General features: G+C 40.6%; 1 protein-coding gene across 3 annotated transcripts in view; it reads right to left on the bottom strand.

Moving 5' to 3' along the window:
* Positions 1-4,352: 4,352 nt before the first annotated feature.
* The window catches only part of LOC145395226 (ribosomal protein S6 kinase alpha-5-like), a 99,766-nt gene continuing 82,196 nt past the window's right edge, over positions 4,353-21,922 (bottom strand). For all 3 annotated transcript variants that reach the window (XM_080268915.1, XM_080268916.1, XM_080268914.1), the window contains 13 exons: positions 18,351-18,569; positions 17,710-17,825; positions 17,141-17,335; positions 16,565-16,668; positions 15,707-15,857; positions 14,948-15,109; positions 13,471-13,587; positions 11,837-12,055; positions 9,714-9,884; positions 8,922-9,137; positions 8,420-8,570; positions 6,040-6,263; positions 4,353-5,285 (listed from right to left, as the gene is read on the bottom strand). In XM_080268915.1, coding sequence (XP_080125041.1) covers positions 4,593-5,285; positions 6,040-6,263; positions 8,420-8,570; positions 8,922-9,137; positions 9,714-9,884; positions 11,837-12,055; positions 13,471-13,587; positions 14,948-15,109; positions 15,707-15,857; positions 16,565-16,668; positions 17,141-17,335; positions 17,710-17,825; positions 18,351-18,569 — 2,738 coding nt within the window. In that variant the 3' untranslated portion in view covers positions 4,353-4,592. The remainder of the gene's footprint in view (positions 5,286-6,039; positions 6,264-8,419; positions 8,571-8,921; positions 9,138-9,713; positions 9,885-11,836; positions 12,056-13,470; positions 13,588-14,947; positions 15,110-15,706; positions 15,858-16,564; positions 16,669-17,140; positions 17,336-17,709; positions 17,826-18,350; positions 18,570-21,922) is intronic.

The following is a 21,922-nucleotide window of genomic DNA, read 5'->3' as shown; positions in this document are numbered from 1 at the left end:
TCCAAATTTGAACTGTAGGGGCCCGAGGCTAGTGTACCATAGCCTAGTACATTACAGGGTGGATGCTGACCACGCTTAATAGCTTTAGAAGAACATATGATGTTTGTTTTCACTTGACAAAGACCCCTAATCCCTCTTTACCTCAGGTGATAGCTGGGTGAACTCTGATTGGAGTAGAACATGACTAGTAACCAAGGAGACGCAACGTGCCTTAGGTCACTGAATTTCACGCAACTGTCATCGTACTCTAGTCGTGCGAGTGTCCCGGTTCCGTGAGATGAAAATTGACGTTCTCTAGTCACCTCACGGGGATCGAACTACAGTAGTGCAGGATCCCCACTCCAACTGGAACGTTCTAAACACCAGCCCAGCGATGGCAGGCAAAATACGGCAAGGGAAGGGGAGAAAAACACGAACGAGTGAGCGCCATGGGACAAGCAGGTTAGTACTAAGTTTGGCCATATTTACTTTGAGAATCTAGACCTTCCATACCAGACATATATATTTTTTCACCTTATGTTACCCGATTACTGTAGCTGTAAGATTTTGAATATTATTAATTACATTTTTACGTGTACGCAAACCGAACCAAACGGAAGCCAACCTGTTCTTCGGTTCTTGTTCACACCCAACTAACGAAGACGAATTAATCCCCTCATTGCTTTATGAAATTCTAGGCTCGTTCTTATTAAATTTCCCCTCCCTTGTGTTTGTTATAAGCGGGATTCGTAACTCAACAGCTTTCCATCGTCTGTTATCGTATCAGAGTTGTAATTAGGTCTCACAGCCTTATGGTATTGAGAATTGTGGGCAGCATACTTGACTTCATTATGTAATCTTTTCGCAGCTGCAACACACACACGTTTCATACCAAGCCTTCATAGCATCAGCCACCTGACTTTCCATTCTGTTTTCCACATCCTTTGCACATTTACACCTCTCTTACCAGACAGCAAATTGGGATAGACAGAAAGTTGGGTGGGGAGTAGGGTGAAAGGAGAATAAGAGCTTACTGAAGGCGAGTACTAAGGAGAAAGAGTAAAAATAGCTGGAGGTTGAAAGGTTGGGAGCGGGCCTCAGTGCTAGCGATTGTGATGGTGTAGGCTACAGTTCTTGGTCATCGGTACTGGCATATGATTTGCTTCTTATTTCTGTCAGATCAGGTGTTGGCGGGCTTTGTGAGAGTAACTGCTGCTACTTCATGCTTCTGGGTTCCTTATGTTCAGATACCCAGGTGGTACCAGCAGGTGATTGACTGTAATGGTAATGGTGGTGCAACTGGAGGGAACTTGGAACTTTGTTGGCTTTCCAGTCTTTGCTCTTCTTGATGACTGTCACTGTCATTAGAGGGCTAGGCGGTTCTGACCTGTTGGAGTTAGTAGTGGAGTTGTTGTCAGCCTCCGGAGTTAGGTTGCCATGGTGTGTTTGTTTGGGTGGTTGAGGGGATTGCAGTTGCTGTGAATTAGTAGTAGTGTTGTCAGCCTCTGGAGTTCTGGTTGTCGTCGTGTGCTTGGTTTCTGGATGGTTGAGGGGATTGCAGCTGCTTTGGTTCAGGTACAGTTACTTCCTGAATGTTCTCAAGGTTTGCACTGGGACTTGTTCCTGGGTCTTGGGGTCCTTCTTGTTCCTGGCTTTCCCCAACTTCTGCCTCTTCTTGGGTGGTGCAGGATATTTGATGGGTGACACCAATTGCCACAAATAACATGAGGAGCACGGTAGCCTACTGTATCAGAAGTCCTGGTGAGTGATGAACAGGGTGGCTTTAGGAGTGACGGAGGATGTGTGGATCAAATATTCGCAGTAAGACAGATAGGCCTAGTGGAGAAGGATCATAAGGTATTTGTGGCATTCATGGATCTGGAAAAGGCATACAACAAAGTAAACAGTGAAGGAATGTGGAAGGTTTTGCACATGTACGATGTAGATGGCAAGCTGTTAGGTGCTGTCAAGAGTTTTTATGATGGTAGTGAAGCATGTCACATGTGTAAGGGTAAATGGGCATCAAAGTGAATGGTTCACGATTGGTGTGGAAGTGCGACAAGATTGTGTGATGCCCCCATAGTTGTTCAATATATATATGGATGGGGTGATGAGAGCAGTAAAAACAGGAGTAATGGAGAGAGGAGTGTCATTGGTAATGAATGGTGATGGATGGAGTACCGTATCTCAAATTTGTTGTACGCTGATGATGCAGTACTACTTGCAAATACCAGACAAGAACTTGATAGACTAGTGCAGAGTTTTGCTAATGTGTGTGATAGTCGTGCATTGAGAGTAAATGTAGAAAAGAGTAAAGTGATGGTTATTAAGAGAGAAGGTGACTCCCAGTGTGATGTTACAGTGAATGGAGAGAGACTGGAATTGGTGAGAGTTCAAATACTTGGGTATAGTGATAGAAAAGAGAGGAAAATGCGCAAAAGAAGTGGAAAGTAGAGTGACACAAGGAAGAAAAGTAGCTGGTGCAATGAAACAAAGGCTTGAGTGTTGCAACTGCACGAGGCATACATGAAGGAGTGTTAGTGCCAGCTTTAACATATGGATGTGAGACTGTGGTGTGGCATGAAAATGGAAAGTCAAGAGTGAGAGCAGTGGAGATGGGACTGCAGAGGAATGTAGCCTACGTGGAATACAGAGAGTGGATAGGATACGAAGTAATGTGATTCGTGAAAGATGTGGAGTGAGGAAGTCGGTGGACAACAGAATCGAAGAGAGTGTACTGAGATGGAATGGTCATGTGGAGAGAATGAATAACAACAGAGTGGTGAAAAAAGTATATCTTAGTGAATTTCTAGGAGGGAGGAAGTGAGGTAGGTTAGGGAGAAGGTGGAGCTTTATAGTGGATGAGTGTTTGAGGAAGAGAGGTATGGAAGTCAGTGAGGCTAGGGAACTGACGGGAGATCGAGCTGGCTGGATGAGTGTTGTGAGAAAAAGTGCACAATCGGGGATTTGGCACCCCATCTTTACATGACAGCGGATACTTTTATGTGAAGCTACAGAATGTGGTGAATGTTTTTGGTGTATCAGACAGAGCCAATGTGGGGGCTTGAATAATGAGTGAATGGAAGCATGGCCCATTGGATTAGGCAAACTTGGGCTGTCTGGGCGTTACTACTCCTCGTGCAACCCTAGGATGGGAAAGGAGGTCCGGATGACGATGATGATGATGATGATGATATAATGAAAAAAATTGGTGTCATATTCAAGAATTTTATAGTCATTGGTTTTTCTGATCAAAGCCTTCATGTAGCTACTGTATTTAGGATTGCTTCTGGACACGTGATACTTTTTAAATGATTACTTTAACTGGGAACTTGCCATCTCCATCATGAGTGGGGACTTATAACAAAAGATTATGGTAACTTTAGAATATGGTCTTTGTCATGGAGAAGAGCTATGGAAAGGATGTAGAGCTGTAGTATTGTCTTATTCTGTCCCCAAGTTATGGTAAATAAGCTGCAGAAGGATGAAAATCTCCACTTGTACCCGTTTTACACTAACTTGGCCTAGTCTACCATCAGACCATCCTGAATACAGGGTTGTAACAATAGATTAACATACCAAAATAATTGATGTTAATGATGGAGTGCTATGACAAGCGTGTGGAGCCATAGTACTGTATGGTATTGTCTTATTCTGCCATTAAGGTACATGAAATAAGCTGGAAGACAAAAGCTTGAGCCAAGGGAAAAAGACTATAGTAAAAGTGCACCATCCACTCACTTGATGTAGTGCTGCTTTGGGTGTCTGCCCTTTCCTCTCTTCCTTCCTTCCTCTTCTGTCTTTCTTTCCATCATTCTTTCGTCTTCCTTCTGCCTATGGGTGACTTTACACGCCCTCTTCTGTCTTTCTTTCCTTCCTTCTTTCGTCTTCCTTCTGCCTACGGGTGACTTTACACTCCCTCTTCTGTCTTCCTTTCCTTCATTCTTTCCTCTTCTTTCTGCCTACGGGTGACTCTGAGTGACAAGCCAAGTGGTTTCCAGTACACCAGGAAACCATTTACCATGCTGGGTGTTAACCATATAACCAAATTATGGTGCCTGGTGGTTTAGTGGGTAATTAAGGCACTCCAATCCTATTGAGTCTGTGTTGGTTTATACCCAAGGGATGGTTGGGATTTATTGCTCACGTAATGCCACTCAGGGATGAGCAAGGCTGGTCACTCTCATCTTAAATGTCAGGACCAGCTTGCCTAACCCCGGGCTCCTACGCTTCTCATGGGGCAACATAAGATTGGATGATGGAATGGATGAATGGAGTGAACTATACCGTAGCTACTGGTATACTATTCTATCACTGCAGATATATAGATGTATATGGATCCAAAGAAAAAAACATACCAGTAGTACTGTAAAGTGCATACATGCAATTTATTTATAGATTTTTTTTCTGATTGCACATTGTAAATCCTACCTAGCATATATTAGAGTAAATCTGTCTTAGTAATAATATATTCTTTATGTACATATATCAGATCAGATATATAATATTCAAGGTATATAATAAAGCAATCTCATAGAGCTTTACATTATAGGATAAAATACTCTTAAATCAAATCTGGAAATTGACTTATAATGCCTTAAAACTCTCACTCATCAATCATCTATCACTATAGTATCAAATCTTTTACTCCGAGTGTTTCTACCTTTGAACATGTGCTTCACAACAGTCACTTCAGGATCACAGATTTTTTCTAGCTTACGTTTCCTGGACCTTGTCTGTGGGCCAGTGAACTCATTACCTATCACACTTGAGGGGAAAGAGCCGGGAGCAACCTCACAACCCTTAGAGGCAACCACATCACATTGTTTATGAGATACAAGGCACTGTTCCTGTTTCTTGTAAGACACTGTGGAACTGCTCGGGGAACTGATGTCGGGGGACAAAGTTGCCGACACATCGGATTTGCTGGCTAGTTCTGAGGATCGGTCATCTCTGGAGAAGTCAAAGGAGCCTAAGGAACTGCCCTTGGAGCTGGCCTTGGAGCGTGGGCTGGGCAGGGTGAGGACCATGCTAGGGGTGGCCGGGAAGGATGTGTTTGTCGGGGATTCTATACTAGACAGGTATGCCTTCACCCTGGCTTCACCAAAGTCAAATATGCTCTCCTCCTTCTTTGGGGTAGCACCGAGGGAGGAACTGCAGCGATCTGACTTGCTTGGGGTGCGAGCCGACGTGAGGGAAGACGCAGACGAGGTAGAGGAAAGGGATGAGGTAGAGGAGTGGCTTCTGGCATCAGTGGAGGACTTCTTGTTCTTGCGTCGCTGAGCCAACCGTGCATTGCTCACATCCTGCAAGGAAAAAGGCAGATAATGGAACACCGTGTCAAAGCATAATACTGCATAAAATAATCAACTTTTATTTGTGCAGCGTATGAGTCCTAAATTGCTCTCTCCTGTCACAGCTGAGCTGTTTGTGTTCATACATCATGTTGTGTGAATAAAGGATTTTTTATTTATTTATTTACTTTTTTTTTTTTTAAGACCTAAAGGCTGAGAGACTGCAAAAGTTGCTGCTTCCCAAGAAGTTTGGATAAAAGAAACACAGATCAAGATCTGATCATATCAAGATGCCTGGACACACTGCATTTAAAACACAGGATGTCACAAACAGTGGAAAGCCAGACTGAGGAAGGCAGTTCCTGAGCTGAACACTTGTGCTGAAGAGTAATGGCTAAAGTAGTAGCAACAGACGAGAAGAGATGCAACACAACAACAAAGATAAAATGGAAGTCTGTGTGTGCTTATATATATAAATGGATATATGCAGCCCTCATTATAGGCTATATATTGCCTTCATTTATGTCTCTTTCTGCAGCTAAATTTACAGTAAATGAAAGAAAAAGTAGCTACCATATTAAAGTTCATTGCTACATGTAAAGCTGATTTACCAGAGTCCACCAATTTATATTTCGACACATATCTCAGACATATAAATATAATGTATAAATGTGTAGCTACTGTAATCTGATGCACATTTGAAGTGGTACAATAATCTGCCTGCCATTCAGTTCACAACTTCAATTAAGTGTCATCAGGTACCTACCAGTAATCTGAATCCTTCCCTTGTGGCCATATGGAATGCATGGAAGGTCTGTTTGACGCCAGCCTCAGCGGAAACAGGTCCATTAAGTGTGGGTCTGGCGCTGAGGATGGTTGGGGTCATGAGGGGTGTGGAGGAGTACATGAATGGTGGACCACCCTGCAGCCACTCATCCTGCAGCAGGTCTGTGATGGTCAGCCGTCTTGAGGCATCCACAGTCAGAAGCCCTGTTAAAACACCATATAAAATTGGCCTCTTGCTTTGGAGTACGTGGAAGTTGAAAATATCGAGACATAATTTGCGTAGTCATAGTACCAGTCGCATTTAAAACAGAAAAATATCGTGTGTTGATGTAGATGTGACTGAACGAGTTAAGAAATATACGGTACTCTGAGATGGTTTGGCCATGTGGAGAGGAAGGTGACTGAGAGAATAATAAGGGGTGTTTATGTGGGTGAGGTGGAGGGGGAAACCAAGGATGAGATGGAGGGATGGAGTGGAGAGATATATGAGAGGGGGTTGTGAGGTGGAGGGAAGGTAAGCAAATGGCAGAGGATTGAGCAGCATAGAGGCACTTTGTTTGTGGCCATCCCTACTGGAATTAAAGCAACTGGCAATAGATATCGATAGTAGTTCTTATCACAGTACATGTACTGTCAGATGTGCAAAAGCAGATATTATACACAGTTGGAAGAAAGCAGATGAATACAGTAAGTGAGATGTAAGAAGAGAAGTTAGCATATGGAAATTTATGGGGCTAGAGAAATGATGGGGGTTATGGTGATACAATGAATTATGTATGAAGTGAGCACATCACCAGGGTTTGGCATTTTTATTTTTTAATGATAGTCAGTGGATTGACTGTTTGGCAGGTACTGTAATGTGACGGGTGTGCTGATGTATAGGCCACTGAGGTGAAGTCAGGGCTCGTGGAGGGTGAATGGTGTTTGAGTGAGTGTGTGGCTCATTTCACTGGTGAAATCCACAAGGAAAAACAATACACAAATATGTCCTGAACACTTTTGTATTATCACATCTTGTTCTCCCCTGAAGATGTGAATAAATGAAAGTGCTTGGGATATTTTCATGTTTAATTTTTCTTTATGGACATTAGCATATCTATGAATCTCATGAAACCATGTGATTTATTTGCATAATGGGATATGTATGAATGAGGGAGGGAGAGTTGAGAAGGGCGAGGTAGAGAAGGGGGAGGGGGAGGAATGGAGGGAGGCAAACAGTAGGATAAGGTGTAGGAATAAATGAAGGTTGGGGATAGGAAAGGGAAAGGTGATGAGGGGAGGTATGGAGGAATGAAGATGGGGAAGTGAGGAAGGGCAGCAGTAGGATTATACGTAAGGGAGGGGAAAGGGAAGAAGGGTAAGGGAGAAGTGGATATACTGTATATTTTATGTTGGTTTACAGATGGAAATCATTGTCAGTTTTGTTTTATTATGCCAGGTATCTTTCCCTCTGAACATCTACCTGTATGTACAGTGCCCCATAAATCACCATACCATCCTGACTACAGTACTCCAGCACACAGTCACACATACATTATCTAGAAAATCCCCAAGTAATGGAAAATATTGACATATGGCTCAATCAGGATTCATCTTAACCTATTCACTGTAATACCATCTTTTTAGTGGTTTAAATTTGCTGCCTCTGGATGATTTTTTTCAGCTAATGGGAGACCTTTTGTAATGACAGGGATAATGAAGGCCATATTTAATCCTTCCAGTACAAAGTCTCTCAGGTATTTTGGGGGAACAAGACTAATTTATTACCGTACAAAAGATGGGATCATACTGAAGGGATTAAGCAGCCCCATTATAGGAGTTGCTCATAAATAGTAGCTACAAGTGATGTTCTATGGGTAAATCTCAAAATTTGTTGCTGTAATCCAATCACTTTTTCCCTTAAGAGTCTTTGATGTGTGTAGGCAAACTAGCTACAACTTTTAACCCCTTCAGTCCTGTGATGTTAGTTTCAGCTTATTCTTACTGCCAACAGACAATTGTATATGTTTTAGAAAAGGCACCTTGTACTGAAGGGGTTTATTAGGGCCATATCAAACACTTGCAGCTCAGAAAAATCACTCCAAAGCTGAGTAAAATAATCTCAAGACAGCAAGAGTAAAATAAAAAAAATACCTCACTTGACTGAAGGGGTAAAGTAAAGCAGCGTTAAGTGACATGATTCTGGTTCTTGAACGAAATATTAAAAGGCAAAGAAAACAATAACTTCTGATTCAAAACAGTTTCATAATTAGCTAAATAAGAACACCCTTAAGTGGAAAAGTGTTAATTACTGAACAACTTTAAAAGAGGACTAGCCTAAGTGTACATAAAAAAGTAAATCAGAATAAGATATACCATACCTTTTATTAATTTCTTTGCCTGTGATGAAACGGAGATCCACTCAGGCCCAGACATATCAAACATTCCATCCTTTATCCTGGCTATTATGGAAGCTGAAGTGTCATCTTTACTTCTGGACTGGAATGGAGCTCTCCCTGACAGCATTGTGTACTGAAAGAAAGGAAAATCAGTGAGACTAAAATAAAATACCATCCACATTTCCCCTTAAAAGCTTTGTGTACTGAAGTAAAAAAAACAAAAACAAAAAACAGTGAGAGTAAAATAAAAGGCATTATCATCAAATGTATGCAAGCCAGAGTAGGCAATCCCACAGGCTATTACTCCACTGACATGTAGGGGACCAAAGCTAGGCTGGCTTAGTTCATAACAGTTAAGGGTAGATGACCAGCCTAACCCTGACAGCATTACATGATGAAAAACATCCAATCGTCTCTGGAGAAGTGGACCTAAAACGCACGCATGCATGCACTCACACAACACAACACAACACAAAATACTCACCAATATCACTCCTAAGCTCCACCAGTCGCAGGTTTCGTCATATCCACCTGCTCCCTGTTGCATAGCCTGCCTCAGAACCTCCGGCGCGGCATAATGGAGAGTGAAACAAGGGGTCTTCATGTTTCCGTCCTTCTCTTTGTCGGGCATCACACGTGCAAACCCAAAGTCAACAATTTTGATCTCTGAGTCCTCTGAAGAGTCCTTGAAGAGGAGGTTCTGTGGAAGAAATATATGAGTTTGAGGTTTGTTGGTTGTAATTTTTTTTGGATAAAAACTACGATTATATTTCAAGCTGTATTACTGTACATAAAGCTGTTCTGTTGTTATGCTCTTGGTCTGATTCTTCAGAATTCTCTAAAGAGGAGGTTCTGTGGGAGACATAGCTACCTTCGAGGCTTTGCTGAAAGACTATAATGGTATTTAAAATTGCATTACTCAAATTGTGTTATTATTGCGGTATTACAACCTTGGTCTTGCTTAAATAATATAAAGAGAGAAAATCTATGGTTCGGAGATCTTGCTTAAAGATAATTCATGACCAGGGACAGACCGTGCAGTCCCAGGATTTAATATGATTGTCATCAAGGAGAGATTAACAGTGGGTTCAGAGTTGTATGTCCTAATGGCCGTGTGTGGGAACCTTGGAACTGTGTACACATTTAGAGCACCCCTGCCATCTGGGTGTCACCAGGGTCATGCTGTATTTTCTGTCATGGCCTACTTATAAAATGGCAGTGGCAAGAGGGTTAGGGACTTTGTCAGGTTAGGACAAACATACTCCAGTATACTCACCTCTGGTTTAAGATCTCTGTGAACGATGCCCTTTTTGTGCATATGGTGGAGGGCAGAGACTAAGCTTCGCATGATGGAGGATGCTTGTGCCTCAGTGAAGCGCTGGTGATGCCTAATTCGCTGCAGGAGCTCACCACCGCGCAGCAACTCCATCACTATGTAGGTGTGTGCCTGAGATGGGTATTTAATAGGTTAGTTGTGAAAAGACTAACTAGGGGAGTGTATGTAAGTTAGAGAGAGGGGGAGGGGATTGGGAGAGACTAAGATGAAGGAATGGAGTATAAGAGAGGGGATGAGAGTTGGAGAAAGAACAGTCTGACAGTGGAAGACAAGGTGACGTGAGGTGATTCATTTGCTGCCTGCCTTTGGGGATCAAAGCATGTGACTGTAGATCAGCTGATAATGTGATGCACCAGAGTGTAGATGATAATTCATAAGAGGTGCAGTCAGGATCTGGGAGCTTGAATGGTCTATGAATGTGTGTGTGGCTTATTATGCTAGATATGCTGCTGATTACTATAGTTCTACCATTATCAGGTTTTTTAATGCTGTATAGACTAGGAGATGGGGAGGAGAGACGATGATGATATGGCAGTAGCTCTGTCACCATGTATGAGCGTGCCTGAGATGAACAGTTAATAGACAAGGTGTAGTAGTACTGTAATTGCATCACTACTGTGTGTACAGTAATTCTTCACTTAGTAACATACTGTAAATATATTCCTAAAAACTGGAGTGCTAAGTGGAAATTGCTTTAAGTGAGGGTTATGCCTCAGTTAGATATTTCCATCTTCAATATATAAAAATCATACCCATTTAGTTAATGCAAATAAGAATAAAATTTACTGCAGATAAGAATAAAAAGGTATATGATGACATGACTGAGAATATCCATGTGTATTAAAATACTGCAGTGCATAGGGAGTGTAAAGAAATCAGTGACTTAAGTTAACAGCTATACTCTGTTCACTTTAATGTGGCTTAAAACTGCCATCTCTTCATTTTTATTGCTGAGCTGTAGCAACAGATCAACACTAGAATATGGTGCTAGTCATGAAGAAGTCTGATGGGAAGGACATGGAACAGATTAACACAAGAATATGGTGCTAGTCATGAAGACGTTCCATGGAAAGGGTGTACAACCACAGTATTGTTCTTCTGTCATTAAGTTATGAAAATTAATCAGTAAATGAACAAAAATCTAGGCAAAGTTAAAGTGAATGACGTATAGTATTAAGCTGTATTACCCCAGACCCTCCACTGTACATCCAGACCAGTTAACCTTTTGAATCCGCTGACATATTTTCCATTTCATTCCTGCTGTCTCCAAACAATTTTCCTCGGCTTTAGATCAATTTTTTCTACATTGGAGAGGTTAGGTATTGCCTTAATTTAGCCCTTCATTACAAGAGGTCTTCCCTAGACTGAATAAAAATTGTTTGGAAATGGCAAGACTAATTCAGTAAAGCACATCAATGTATTGGTACTGAAAGGGTCACTAATGAACAGTGGTGTTATGGAAAAGGCATTTCTTTATTGAAAGCCTTATAGTGAAAAATATGCAAGTGTGTTAAAAGAGGAATTAGTGCATGTGTGGTGTTCCCTTGATTAGATATGATAGCAGCCAGTCAAAGTTGCCAGTTTAGCACGTGATTTAGCTGGAGGTAATAATATGCATTGGTGTCCGGTGAGAAAAATGGCATATCTTTAGGAATTAACAGATAAGGGAATTCAAAGTATAGAATACCATATCAACGCTGGTCCTAATCTCAGGCTTTATGGAGTTATTGATTATCTACAGGTATGGGTGAAATTATTCTCCTTCATTATTCACCCTATTTACCAGTGTTTATCAGTAATTGTATCTCTGTAACAGCTGAGATTTGAACCCATGTTGACAGAGGATTTTTTTTCTTAGAATTCCCTCCTCTATCATTTCCCAGCGATATGCCCTTTCCTCCCAGGACACCCTGTATATTTTGGTGGTCAGTGGTATAAAATCAAGCAGTGTTTTGAAGACTGTCAGTGCTGTATTTTGTCGGTAGTCCAGCAATTTCAGTATTTTTGGAATGTCCTTGGTAGACTATCAACATAGGATAGTGTAAATCATTTCTGTGACTTACCTCATCATAAAATACTTCATGGAAATTAACAATGTTGGAATGTCCTTGGCAAGCTCTAAGAATGTTGATCTCCTGTTGACAGTCCAGCTTGCGTGAGACTATCTTGACAGCGTAGGACTTTTTTGAGATCTTGTGGGTGCATTCCAGGCATACACTGAAACTGCCTTTACCCAGTACACTTCCACTATCCAAATCATACACTTGGAAGAATGGAGAATCCTGGAAATAAAATAAGAGTTACTAAATGGAGCATGTAAAGAATTAGTCTCTACAGATTAAGGCATTACAGTATTATTATTAGTACCAAGTAAGTTTCCTTCACTTAGCACACTTCCACTGTCCAAATCATACACTTGAAAGAATGGAAACTCATGGAAATATGGTCAGAGCTACTAAACAGAGTACAGAATTGGTCAATAGATATTTCATTCTCATCTTAAATATCAGGACCAGCTTGCCTAGCCTCAGGTTCCGACACTCCTCATGGGGCGACATAGGATTGGATGATGGATGGATGGATGGATTAAGATATTGTTATTATCAGGAACGAGTATGCTAGCTCCTTTACCTAGTACACTTCTTCATACTTGTGGAAGAATGGAGAATCCTTTGCTTGAAAAGATTAATATTCATCTCTCTACACTTTCTTCCACATCTCATATCTTCTGATTTTTAGCTGTGAGACGGACAGTGAAGGCATCATTTTACACCTTATCTCCTACAGCCTAACTGCGTGGGTGTTCTTTTGTAAAGGAACAGTGACAGGAGAGTAGGCAAAATAATTGAAACAGAAAAATTTGAGTACTGTATCTCTCACCAATAACAACTATTCCTCAGACCCCTCCCAATCCCCCCCCCCCTCCCCCAGAAAAGATGGAAGACAGCAGAAGAAGGACAACTCTTGACAGTCCACCCGGTACATGCCAACGTGAGCCGAGGTTTACAACTACCGACACCACTAAAACTACTGCTGTATATGTCAGGGATGTGCTAAAAAATATCACAACTGTATCCAAACAACTATCTATCTATTTATCTGTCTGTTTATCCATCAATCCATCTATCTATCTGTATATTTATCTACAACTGGTGCTGAAAATTGGGGAAGAAATGGCAAATAGTTTTTTTTAATGGCAATGGAGGTTTAAAGAGTTTTTATGAAGTTGTAGTGGACTTAACTGCTTCAGAAGTATGGTTTCTTTTATAGTTTATTCTTACTACTACTACTACTTTTCAGTTTATTATTATTATTATTATTATTTTTTTTTTTTGGGGGGAGGGGGGTGCTTAGAAGAGACTTGAATAACTGAATAGGTTAAATGTGGCTTATACAACTGAAGGTACAAACATAATTACTGTAACCCTAATCACCCCGTTCATTGCTAGGGCTGAACAAGGCTGATGAATAAAATCATCTGATGGTAGTCCAATTTAAATGACAAAGTTGTAATTAAACTAAAAGAGTTGATGGTAAAAACATGCATGCATGCACGCACACACACACACACACACACACACACACACACACACACACACACACACACACACACACACACACACACACACACACACACACACACACACACACACACACACAGGCAAGATATATCACAAACCTGTTATATTAATCTTACTTTGAAATTGGTGGATAAGTTAGTTGTAGAAGGTCTTCTGTCTGGCGATACTTTATACAGAGAATCACTGATGGCGTTGTCGGTGAAGATGACTGACGGTGCCACATAGGAATAGCCCTGTTGATGCACAAATGTATTAGTATGGTGAACTGTGTGAATAAGGGTATGAGATGGAGGGAGGGCAGTGTGATGGTTGAGGACAGGATGACATGGAGGTGATATATTGTAGCACCATCACGTGTAATATTCTCTTCCCCCCTTCCCATACTTTTCTTCCTTTGTCTCTTCTGTTTTCTCATCTTACCTGTGCGTCTCATAGTCTTGCTCTCCTCTCGTCTCATAATTTTGTACTGCCACTACCATCCTCTATCTATTTCTGTTGTCACCAGCGTAATGTTTCTGTCCTCCTTTCTTTACTTCTATACTGACATATGAATTAAATATTGGCAACAGCCAGTCTCGTATTACCCCATTTAAGGCGTGGGACCCCAAGTTTAGACTAACAGCTTTACTCACTGACTCAGTGCAGGATATCAAGTACTGTACTGTAAGATCTATATAAGTTACTCCAAATAAACTACAGTTCATTTATTTTAACATGGCAGCAGACATCAAATTTTATGATATCTGTAATATGTTTCAAACTACAGTTCATTCACTTTAACATGGCTGAGAAGTTCATCCTTTTTCAGCCTATTTCCGGTTGCTTAATGACAAAGTAGCGGGAAGACAATACTACAGCCCTGCATCCTTTCCATAACTATAGTGCTTTTACCTTAACTTGGCCCAGTTATTACTTATTTGTCCTTTTGCAGCTGTATTTTGTGTAGCTCAATGGCATAATAGATTACTTTGGCTCTACATATTTCCATAGCACTTCTTTAATGACTAGCATCATATTCTCTTGTTAATCCCTTGTTACAACTCAATATTCAAGATGACGAGATACCAGTTTTATGCCAAGTTAGAGTAAAAAGGTATAGTACCATATTTAAGTGTTGATATCTTCTAGCTTAGCATACAGAATGGAGAAATTGCAATTTTATGCCTGGTTAAAGTGAACAGAGTACAGTATATCAGTAATAGTAGTAGCAGGAGTAGTTGGATTAACCAAAGATTCATCTGAAATGTGAACCCAGTGGACTGCAGGCTCAGACTTTCCTCCTGCAGTCCACCATCCGACTTTTGAGGATAAGGAGGAAAATGAGGGATGTTTGTGTAACCAGGCAGTGATTGTGTACCCAGGCAGTGAAGTCACCTAGTTTTATCAGTGCCACCACGTGAAGGCAAACCTCTCCAGCACCAACAATACAGTACAGTACGAGTATATACTTCCTTACTGTCCGTCTATATACTTAGGGGAATATATATACATAGGCTGTTTCCCCCAAAGAAAGGGAGGTAGCCGAGACAGGATGACACATTCCCAATTTACTCATCCAAACACACACACTTACTCCTATCTTACTGTACTTACACTAAATATTTTATCTACATCGGGTGGAACAATGGCTGGAGAATCCTGAGGCACCATCTTTGTAAATTCCTCAGCAAAATTACTGACGTCCAATTCGTCACTAATTCTTGGAACGAAGGGAGCAGGTACTTTCTTTTGAGCGAGGTCATCCCAGTTGAGATTCTGTGGATAAGAGGAGAACTTGAATTAAACATTATCATCATTATTGTTGTTGTTGTCAATCATCATCATCATCATATCATCATCATCATAATCCTTTCCTTTTTCCCATACAAGGATGGGGTGAGGCAGAGTTCAGAAAGCATATGTGGAAAGAGAGCCAAAATTCTCTTTTTGACAAGGAAAAGGTACTGGTAGACATTTTTTTTTTTTTTGGGGGGGTAAAGTAAAAATTAAAAATAAAAACATTACCCTGCCTTGTGAGTTGTGAAGGTCCAGCGCTAGGCTACTGCAGTCTAATTAATTTAAGGGTGAATGACCAGCCTACTGCCCTTGGTGGCCTTACATGACTGAAGTACAGTACTGTACTGTACTCTCAGTTACATCTTGGGCACTGAATCCATACATGCTGTTTAATTTCTTAATACTTCATGTTGTTTTGCTTCGTTTATAAAGACTCCAACATGCTTGCATGCATTGGCCTTGGTCATCCAATGGCAGCTGTCCACATTGCAGCCTCTGTATTCAGTCCCATATCCATGAGGTCACACAATGACTTTGCCCTGTCTTTTTTGGTCTGCCTCTAGCAACCCTACTTACTTTAAAGAATTTATGTTGCTTGATTTCCGAGGCGTCCAGTGGGCCTCCTCCTAGCCGTTGTCTTGGGTCCTTCACCAGCAACTGTGAGATCAGGTCACGCACCTCAGGGGACAGCTCACTGGGTAGGGGTGGCTGCGTCTCCAATATGCGTCTGTTGACAAGCAATTTACAGTTACAGGTGGTTTTGTTGTTACAGGGATGTACTCTTGTTGTACAGCATCAATGATCTCTGTTGTTATGCTGCCATGATCTTTTTGAATGTACTGTTATCAATCAGTTATGTTGTGGATGTATTCTAAAAGGTATATAGCAGGTTAAGCATGGCCCCAAAATGCATCTGTCCCCATGTCAGTCTGGTTAGGGCATGTTAGAATATGTTTGGTTTGGTTTGGTTAGGTTAGGATAGGTTAAGTTAGGTGTCACTGATTTCTTCCAAAAAGGTAAGAGGTTAAACTGATCCCAATGTTATTCTGGTTAGGTTAGAATATAGTTAGGATCAGGTTAGATTAAATTAGGTTAGGTAAAGTTAGAGTGGATCAGGTTAGACTAAGTTCAATTTGATGAACTCATTAGGTCAGGTTAGATTTAGTTACATTAGGTTATGAAGTAAAGATAAGTTATCAGGGATGAAGTGATGGAACAGATTGACTTTGGGGCCAGATCAGCCCTAAATCATTTTGCAAATTTTACCTATTTTTTCCATACATTTGGTGCTTTAAATTGGTGAAACAGCAAATTAGCTTTATAGATATCAGTGAAACTTTTAAGACAAGCTAAGAGTGACCAGTTGCTCTCCCTTTAGTGGCATAAGTAAACATAAAACACCCCTTGGAAGTAAACCCTCATATTAAGACCCACCTTGATATTTCCTGCTGATTGTTCTTCTCTCCCTCAACAGTGAAGGGTGAAGCTCCAGTCAACAGTTCATACGTGAGGACACCTACACTCCACCAGTCCACAGCCTGTAAGTAGAAAATGCAGAATAGCACTTACTACATTTATCTGCTGGGTTAAAGAATTGTTATCGCTGTAGTTATCTTTATCATCATCTTCACATTTAGTCTACTATACCTTATTTCCTGATGTAAAGGATTGTCACCATCATCATCATCTTCATCATGACCTTTTTCCCACTTAAAGACAGGGTAGGTACATTCCAGATAGACAGAAAGCTAGAGAGGTCAATATGCAGCTGCTAACTTGGTCATGTTTGCAGCAGCCTTCTCTTACAATTTCTAGAGCCACGTACAGTGCCAGATAAAGACATAGTGATAGACAGACATACTGACCAAAAAACAGACAAACGGACTAGTTAAATAGACACTGTCATGTCTCTGAGAGCTGCCCCACTTTACTTCATGGGCAGTAGACAGACAGACACACAGACAGGTACAGAAGACAGCCAGCCAGACAGGTAAACAAACACCTACTAACCTGGTCGTGTCCATGAGACCCTCCACGCACCACCTCGGGGGCCATGTACTCAATGGTGCCACAGAAGGAGTAGGCGCGGTGCTCAGTATCATGCGACACAAAGTCCTTGCTCAGCCCAAAGTCTGTCAGTACTATGTGGCCGTCTGAGTCCAGCAGGATATTTTCAAGCTTGATGTCTCGGTAGATGATGCCCAGCTGTGTTTAGGAAAAATTAGGGGTCAAATCAGACTAAAAGTTGAGTTAGGTTAGGTTGGACAGGGTTAGGATTAGGTTAGGTTGGGTTGGGTTGGATCCTGCTAGATTCAGTAACAAACAGTGCAGGCTTCTTCCCCCATCTCCTCTTCCTCCTCCTCCTCCTTATCATCATCATCATCCCACGTCCCCTCTCCACCTCCTCCTCCTGCACCTGATCATCACCATCATCATCATCATCATCATGATCTATGACCTATTTACCAGCTAATTTAGTATGGCCCTGTTAGGCTAGTCTATCCTTCATGGTGAGCCAAAAATATATATGAAGATTGAATAAAAGAGAGAGAGAGAGAGAGAGAGAGAGAATAACATACCTGGTGTAAGTGTTCCAAGGCAAGTATTATCTCCCCAATATATAAACGAACTTCATCCTCTTTGAATCTCTCTCGCTGGTATAGGTGTGTGAAAAGCTCCCCGCCGCTCACGTAGTCTGGAAAAAAACAGTATATATTAGAAAAATGTTAAGGAAAAGGAAATAATAGAGAGCTGTGTTATGAAATTTCTCTCCATCATCATTATCATGGTCTTCCTGCCCCTTTCCCCACTTAAGGACAGGGTGAGATGAAATACCATTGTAAAATTGTCTAACTACCTAGAATGGAATGCAAAATTATCAGTCCTAAGTTTGATTAAAATGAAACCATGACTTACCAAGGATAAGATGTAATTTGTCATCAGTTTCAAGGCCTAGCGGAGGGTGATGAGGAAGGGGGACTGTGTAACTGCTTCCAAAATCGTCTTTCTAAGTCTATAAGTGTCTATAAATCACCAGAACAGCTAAAATATAATGCAAAAATCGTCACAGCTGCCTACCTAGGATAAGATGTAGTTTGGCATCAGTTTGGAAGGTGTAGAGGAAGGGGGATTGCAGAACGCCACCCTAGTTGACATTCTAAGTGCCTAAAAATCACCAGAACAGCTAAAATATAAAGCAAAAATCATCGTAGCTGCTCACCTAGGATAAGATGTAGTTTGGCATCAGTTTGGAAGGCGTAGTGGAGGGTGACGAGGAAGGGGGATTGCCTGACAGCTTCCAGAACCTGTCTCTCTGTCTTGGTGTGTTCCGTGGTCTTCTTTTTCTGCACTATGGTTGCCTTCTTCAATACCTTCATGGCATACAGCTTCCCCGCATCCTTCCCTGACACCTTCCTCACCAGAAACACTTTGCCGTATGCTGTGGAGGAGAGAAAAAGGGGTGTGAGTTGAGGTGGGGGAAAAAATATCATCATCGAGGTCAAATTGGCATTGGCATTATTATTACAGTACTTTTATTGTTTGGCCATGTGGAGAAGATGGAGCACGAGAGATACGAGGTGAGAATATGTGAGTGACGTGGAGAAGGGAAGAGGGAGGGGGAGGCCAAGGATGAGATGGAGGGATGGAGTGGAGAGGTATATGAGAGAGGGAGGTGTGGGCTGGGAGCAGGCCAGTGAAATGACAGGGGACAGGGCGACATGGGGGCGATTTGTTTGTGGCACCCCGTACAGGATTAAGGCGTATGGCAATAGATAGACAGACTTCTATTGTCATCATCATCATCATTATCGTACGCTGAGGAGAGAAAATGTGGTGTGAGTTGATGGGTGATTTTCGGTTGATGGATAAATGCAAAGTAGCTATCGGTAGACAGATAAGTAGATATAGATAGATAACGTGTGTAGGTACATAGGCAGGTAGGTAGGTAAGTAGATAGCTATAGACAGATACATGGGTAGATGATACAGAAATACAGTAGTAAATAAGTGTGTGTGTGTGTGTCTGTGTGTGTGAGAGAGAGAGAGAGAGAGAGAGTCTATCCACATTATGGGAACACTGATATCACATGGAGACGCATACCAAGAGCCAGAAAATACTGGAGCTTGGGATATTGTACTTTACAACCTGGTAGATGATTCTCTCACACACACACACACACACACACACACACACACACACACACACACACGAAGTTAGTAATTAATGAACGAATAAAAATCGGATGGAGGGATATAATTGAGTATACTGGGGGTATGTCGGTCATATCTCGGTGATCTACATAGCATATTCTTGTGCTACTATTCTCAACGGTCCAGGAAGCTCCCAAACACCTCTTCCTTAGTGATTTGTTTTTTAAAATGACTGGTTAATGTCCTTGTGTATGTTATTTATGCAGTATGGCGATACTGGAGGGATTAATGTTACACAGAAGTGGGCAGTAAGATATAATAAAAAGAATACGTCGTTTAGGAAAAGGTGTTAGGGAGCTTCCTTAACGAGAATACAATAATGGGTTTCAAAGACCAGGAGGCATCATATCAGATTGATTGATTGATTTGTTGGTTGATTCCGGATTGATTGATTGATTTGTTGGTTGATTCCAGATTGATTGATTGATTTGTTGGTTGATTCCAGATTGATTGATTTGTTGGTTGATTCCAGATTGATTGATTGATTTGTTGGTTGATTCTGGATTGATTGATTGATTTGTTGGTTGATTCCAGATTGATTGATTGATTTGTTGGTTTTTTGGATTGATTGATTTGTTGTTTGGTTGATTCTGGATTGATTGATTGATTTGTTGGTTGATTCTGGATTAATTAATTGATTGATTTGTTGGTTGGTTGATTCCGGACTGATTGATTGATTGATTTGTTGGTTGATTCCAGATTGATTGATTTGCTGGTTGGTTGATTCCAGATTGATTGATTGATTTGCTGGTTGGTTGATTCCAGATTGATTGATTTGTTGGTTGGTTGATTCCGGACTGATTGATTGATTGATTTGTTGGTTGATTCTGGATTGATTGGTTGATTGACTTGTTCGTGTCATTATTTACTGTATTTGTTTTTGCATTTAACACATTAGTATTATTTTTTATTTATATATTTTGCATTTAACACATTAGTATTATTTTTCAATTATTTTTGCATATAATATTTTTTATTGATATAGTTTGCATTTAACACATTAGTATTATTTTTATTTATTTTTGCATTTAACACTATTATTATTATTATTATTATTTTTTGCATTTAACACAGTATTATTTTTCAATTATTTTTGCATTTAACACATTAGTACTATTTTTTTTTTTTTTTCATTTAACATGTATTAGTATTATTTTTCAATTATTTTTGCATTTAACACAGTATTATTTTGTGTTTATGCAATCTAGCGATGTTTTGTTTCTTGCATTTGACATTTATTTTCCATGTTTTTACTCGTGTATAATAATTATCATTTTTAAAATTATGTAAACAGCAGAAAAAGATATCAAGACATTACACAAGATTAGGAGAAATACACTGAGATGGTTTGGACATGTGGAGAGAATGGAGAATGAAAGACTGACTAAGAGGGTGTATGTAGGTGAGGTGGAGGGAGGGAGAGAGGGGTAGACCGAGGATGAGGTGGAGGGATGGAGTTGAGAGGTATTTGAGGGAGGAGGGAGTGAGTTGGGGGGAGGGTAGTCAAATGGTGGGTGACAGAGCGACTTGAAGGTGTTTTGTCTGCGGCCACCCTTTGCGGGATTAGGGCGTCGGGCTATAGATAGATAGACACAAACATTCCCTAGGTGGTTGTAAGCCTCGCATGGAATTATTATTGTTACGTTATCTGTCCATCTGTGCCGATAAGGACGATGTTAGCAGTATAAAGGATAGCATAAACGGAATATCGAGCGTTAAGTTAGTATGCTTAGAAAGAATTGTTATGAGGCTTTGATGTTAACAGTATAAAGGATATCAGGGGGAATATCCAGCGCTAAGTTAGTGGGCTTAGAAAGAATTGTTATGAGGTTTTGATGTTAGCAGTATAAAGGATGGCATAAAGGGAATATCTAGTATAAAGGATATCAGAGGGAATATCCAGCGCTAAGTTAATGTGCTTAGAATGAATTGTTATGAGGTTTTGATGTTAGCAGGTTGGCATAAAGGGAATATCGAGCGCTAAGTTAGTATGCTTAGATTTGCTGTGAGGCCTTGATGCTGCGTTAGTATTTCCTTTCGTTGTTTGTATATGGTTGATAGGAAAATGGGGAAATTAACATGAAGGGTAATACTGTTTTTATTTTTATTATTATTATTATTATTATTATTATTTGCAGTAGAAGTAGTAGTAGTAGTATTGTAGTATTATTATTGGTACTACTAATACTACTAAAATATTATTGGTATTATTATTATTATTATTATTATTATTATTATTATTATTATTATTATCCACCTCGAACCGTTTGGACTTGTTAGAGGGTGGGGAGTGAACTGAGGGACGTTTATATAACCTGGCAGTGGAGCGACCCGATTAGCCTCCTATACCAGCGCCACCGCACGAAGGCGATGCAATACACTGTTACCGAGAGAGAGAGAGAGAGAGAGAGAGAGAATATGTCTATGTAGGTCGCGTGAATCAATACAGCAAGTAGCCGACCTATATACCTATGTTCTAGTTCCTGAATTACCTAAAGTGGGTCATAGGAGCCTCACACGTATTATGGGTTACAAAGGAAGTCTCGAAACGCCTCCTCTTTAGCGATTTATTTTTGCCCGT

Source organism: Coenobita brevimanus, chromosome 30, assembly GCF_032717465.1.
Source record: "Coenobita brevimanus isolate Jiangsu-jjx chromosome 30, ASM3271746v2, whole genome shotgun sequence".
Taxonomy (NCBI): domain Eukaryota; kingdom Metazoa; phylum Arthropoda; class Malacostraca; order Decapoda; family Coenobitidae; genus Coenobita; species Coenobita brevimanus.
The sequence above is the reverse complement of the archived record's forward strand: the minus strand, read 5'-3'. Positions and strand labels throughout refer to the sequence as shown.